At 38.6% G+C, this 4,041-nt stretch overlaps 1 protein-coding gene across 2 annotated transcripts; it reads left to right on the top strand.

Moving 5' to 3' along the window:
• The first annotated feature begins 428 nt into the window (after positions 1-428).
• On the top strand, positions 429-3,381 carry LOC145032775 (auxin response factor 16-like). Of its 2 annotated transcripts, XM_078981695.1 has the most exons (4): positions 429-561; positions 728-795; positions 1,026-2,890; positions 2,974-3,381. In XM_078981695.1, the coding sequence occupies exons 3-4, from the start codon at positions 1,077-1,079 to the stop codon at positions 3,041-3,043; spliced, it is 1,884 nt and encodes a 627-aa protein (XP_078837821.1). In that variant the 5' UTR covers positions 429-561; positions 728-795; positions 1,026-1,076; the 3' UTR covers positions 3,044-3,381. The 2 variants fall into 2 exon arrangements, with proteins under 2 accessions (XP_078837821.1, XP_078837822.1); XM_078981696.1 differs by lacking the exon at positions 728-795.
• Positions 3,382-4,041: the final 660 nt, after the last annotated feature.

Genomic DNA, 4,041 nt, shown 5'->3' on the forward strand with positions numbered 1-4,041 from the left:
TGCGAAGATTCAGATCTGATTGGAGTGAAAGCAATAAGTCTGCAAAAATCTTCCCTCAACTTTGCATACAATTCCCATATAGTATTCAATCTACTTTTGCATGTTTAGATGGTCCAAAAATCTCACTCACGGCTCTTTTACTTTTGCAATCTTTCCCCTAAAACAAGTCCTCACATATCACTATGTCTATGCAACAAAATTATAAATTTAATAACTTAATTAAAAAAAAACAATTTCAAAACCAAAATTTTATATAAACTAAATTTTTTTAAGCAATTTATCCAATTAAATTAGTGAAAACTTAATAAAGAGAATAGAAAGTGTGTAGTAAACAATAGAAAAGTTGAAGGGGGTGTTATTGAAATTTGTTGTATTTAATTATTTAAGAAGTAGAGATATAGAGTCTTTACCGAAATACTTGGGGCTCTGGTAATTTGGTGGAATCTATAACAAACAAACACCCCATCCTCCGATTTTCACCCAATCTTTCTTTCTCTTTCTCTCTCTAGAATTCACATTTGTCTGTTGTATGCCACCGTCTGGTCGGCAACCAGGCTTGAGGTCAGTCACTGTTTCTGTCTTTCTTCCTCTGTGTTGTCACTCTCTGTTTTCTGCTTAAATTCTTCTGCTCCTCGCGGAAAACACACTTCCCTCTTTCTTTTCCGTCTAATCTCACTCAACAAATTCAATTCTGCTTTTAATGATCTGGGTTATTGTTTCCGGACAGAGAAACAGATTTCTTGCTTTAACGAAGGCTCAGTTTTAACTGCTATTGCTAGATTGTTCATACTCTAGGTATGTCCATTGTCTACCCCTTCGTTTCGATTTCTTAATAAATGGGTTGTCGATTTTGTTTCAGTTAATCTTAATTACACCTCAACCCACTTCTTGTTATTAATTCAACAAGTAATGAAATAGTCTTTGAGTATCATGCAATGTTCTAAGAATTTAATTGTCGTGTGATGACTGAGTTCATGGTTATGTGAAGTTGTTAATTTGTTTTTTTTTTTGTTGTGGTTTTACAGAGGTTATCGGCGGGTTTGGGTTTCTGATAGGCGAAGGATTTTGATTTGAAGATGATTAATGTAATGGATCATGTGAATAAACCCATGAATGAAGTGGATAAAAGCTTGGATGGGCAGTTATGGCATGCTTGTGCTGGTGGCATGGTGCAAATGCCGGAATTAAACTCTAAAATATTTTATTTTCCTCAAGGTCATGCCGAACATGCAGCCGCCGGCAATGGCGGTTTCCGGGATTTCCCAAGAATCCCGCCGTACATCCTCTGTGGAGTCTCCACCGTCAAGTTCATGGCGGATTCCGACACAGATGAGGTTTATGCTAAAATAGGGCTTGTCCCTTTGGGAAATCACAGCGATTGTGATTTTGAGAACGATGGGTTTTTAGGGTTTGATCATATCAAAAATGAAAACCAAGAAAAACCGGCATCGTTTGCAAAGACATTGACTCAATCTGACGCTAATAACGGCGGTGGATTCTCCGTACCAAGATACTGTGCCGAAACAATTTTTCCGAGATTGGATTACACGGCGGAGCCACCAGTCCAGACCATCTTGGCTAAGGATGTTCACGGGAAGCTCTGGAAGTTCCGGCATATCTACCGGGGGACCCCACGCCGCCATCTTTTGACCACCGGTTGGAGCAATTTCGTGAACCAAAAGAAGCTCGTCGCCGGCGATTCTATCGTGTTTCTGAGAGCTGATAACGGTGACCTCTGCGTCGGAATTCGGAGGGCCAAGAGAGGTATCGGAAGGGGGTTTCATGATTCGAATTCATCCGGATGGAACACTTCGATTCCTGGGTATGGGAATTCCGGGAAAGTGAGTGCGGAATCGGTGATTGAAGCTGCAAATCTTGCAGCCACAGGGCGGCCGTTCGAGGTGGTTTATTACCCTAGAGCAAGCACGCCGGAGTTTTGCGTAAAAGCTTCAACAGTGAAAGCTGCCATGCGGATTCAATGGTGTCCTGGAATGAGATTCAAGATGGCGTTCGAAACAGAGGATTCTTCCAGAATCAGTTGGTTCATGGGCACCATTTCTTCAGTTGACGTCGACGATCAAATCCGTTGGCCTAATTCTCCATGGCGCCTCCTCCAGGTAGCTTGGGATGAACCCGATTTGTTACAAAACGTGAAACGGGTCAGCCCGTGGTTAGTTGAATCAGTATCAAACATGCCATCGATTCATCTTTCACCATTTTCACCTCCAAGAAAAAAGCTTCGAACCCCACAACCATCCGATTTCCCCCTCCTTCCAATCATCAATAACCACAGTCCCGGAAGCATCCAGGGAGCCAGGCATAATCCGCAATTCCAATTCGGATTTGATCATTATCACCAACAACAATATTTCAACAGGATCCAATCTTTTCCATTCGGGTCACCACAATTTCCTCCAACAAGATTAATCCAAACAGCCCAAGAAACCGACGAAAACGTTTCTTGCTTGCTAACAATCGGGAACAGTAGCAACAACTCAAAGTCAAAGACAAGATCGAATGAAAAAGCTGAAAACAAGCCAACATTTGTGTTATTCGGTCAACCCATTTTCACAGAACAACAGCTCTCAGATTCCAGTTCCGGTGACACCATGGCTAACCAGTCTGATGGTTCGGTGGTGGTTCAGAACGACAGCTCATCCGATGAAGCTGAACAAAAGTCCGAGTTTGGGGTCGAAACGGGTCATTGCAAGATCTTCATGGAGTCAGAAGATGTGGGTCGGACTCTAGATTTAACCGCTTTTCATTCATATGAAGAACTTTACAGAAAGCTAGCCGACATGTTTTGCATAGATAAATCCGTAATGCTCAACAGCTTGATTTATCGTAATGCAGATGGTTCAGTAAAACGCACAGGAGACGAACCTTTCAGGTATATATGTTGTACAATATGCAGTCGAACTTGTACTTTTAAGCTTTTTGGGTGTCTAATGGAAATTATCTTCTTTGTTGCAGTGAGTTCTCAAAAACGGCAGGAAGGCTAACAATTGTGATGGATTCTGGAAGTGATAATGTAGGAGTTTAGATTCTTGTAACATGTACAGTCGTTGCTACTTCAAATTCTTGATATTTTTTTTTTTTGTTCGTCCCCAATGATCGATTATGAGATGATTTAGTTAATGTTTTCTGTAGTAATCCCTTTTGGATTTTGATCAATTCTACGCTGTTTATGGTTGATATTATGTTAGTTTTTGTGATGCATGCTTTTGTGACAATTGGTGTTGTAAATGTTTTGTGTCGCTAGTGGTTGTGGTGTCCAATTGGTGGTGGCGGTGGATCCACGGCTGTATCTAATTGGATGTGGATGGTGGTTGAAACTAACTTTTTAGTTGGCCAAATTTAACGAAGTTAAATTATTTTGTTTTTTTTATAGCAATATTAGTATATCATGAGATCTTATTCTATCTTTTTATGTAATACAAAATTGTAACTTTTATTTAATGATACCGGTTACAAATCTATAATCCTCAACTCAATGCAACAAGCGACTACAAGACTTTTTTATATGTGGTTATATCATCATCTCTTATGCAACAAACAATGTTTCATGAGTAAATAATGGTTCTCAAACTTAGGGTTTTAAGAAAATGGGATATTTCTTTTAGTTACATGTCTACAAGAAATCATTTTCATTCATGTTTTAATAATCATATATTAGTTTACAAAATGTGAAGTTTACATAAACATGACAAGATTTGCAAATTAGTTGTAATCTTTGAAAAAGGTAAAAATGATTTAATTTACACTTGTATATTAAAAGTTCTAAACAATTTTATCGCTATAAGGCAGAAAAAAAACCCAAGGGGAAAGGGTACAACAGTTTGATGAACTAAACATATATGTATATAGTTATTGCATAAAACTTGCATCGAAACACACAATATGCATGTCTTAAAATGCAAAATTTATGCAATAACCTTTTAAACTGAATGTTTAAAATTACCAAAGTCAACAATCAGGCTTAAAACATGAAATATCTCTTATGAAGGACCAATATAAGGGTCAACATATACACAAATTGCG

Source organism: Lactuca saligna, chromosome 2, assembly GCF_052625555.1.
Source record: "Lactuca saligna cultivar CGN05327 chromosome 2, ASM5262555v1, whole genome shotgun sequence".
Classification (NCBI taxonomy): domain Eukaryota; kingdom Viridiplantae; phylum Streptophyta; class Magnoliopsida; order Asterales; family Asteraceae; genus Lactuca; species Lactuca saligna.

Bases quoted from the DNA above. Each gene is read 5' to 3' on its own strand.
- LOC145032775 (XM_078981695.1), top strand. From the start codon at position 1,077: ATGATTAATGTAATGGATCATGTGAATAAACCCATGAATGAAGTGGAT. The intron at 2,891-2,973 runs GTATATATGTTG...TCTTTGTTGCAG, and splicing joins ACAGGAGACGAACCTTTCAG to TGAGTTCTCAAAAACGGCAG.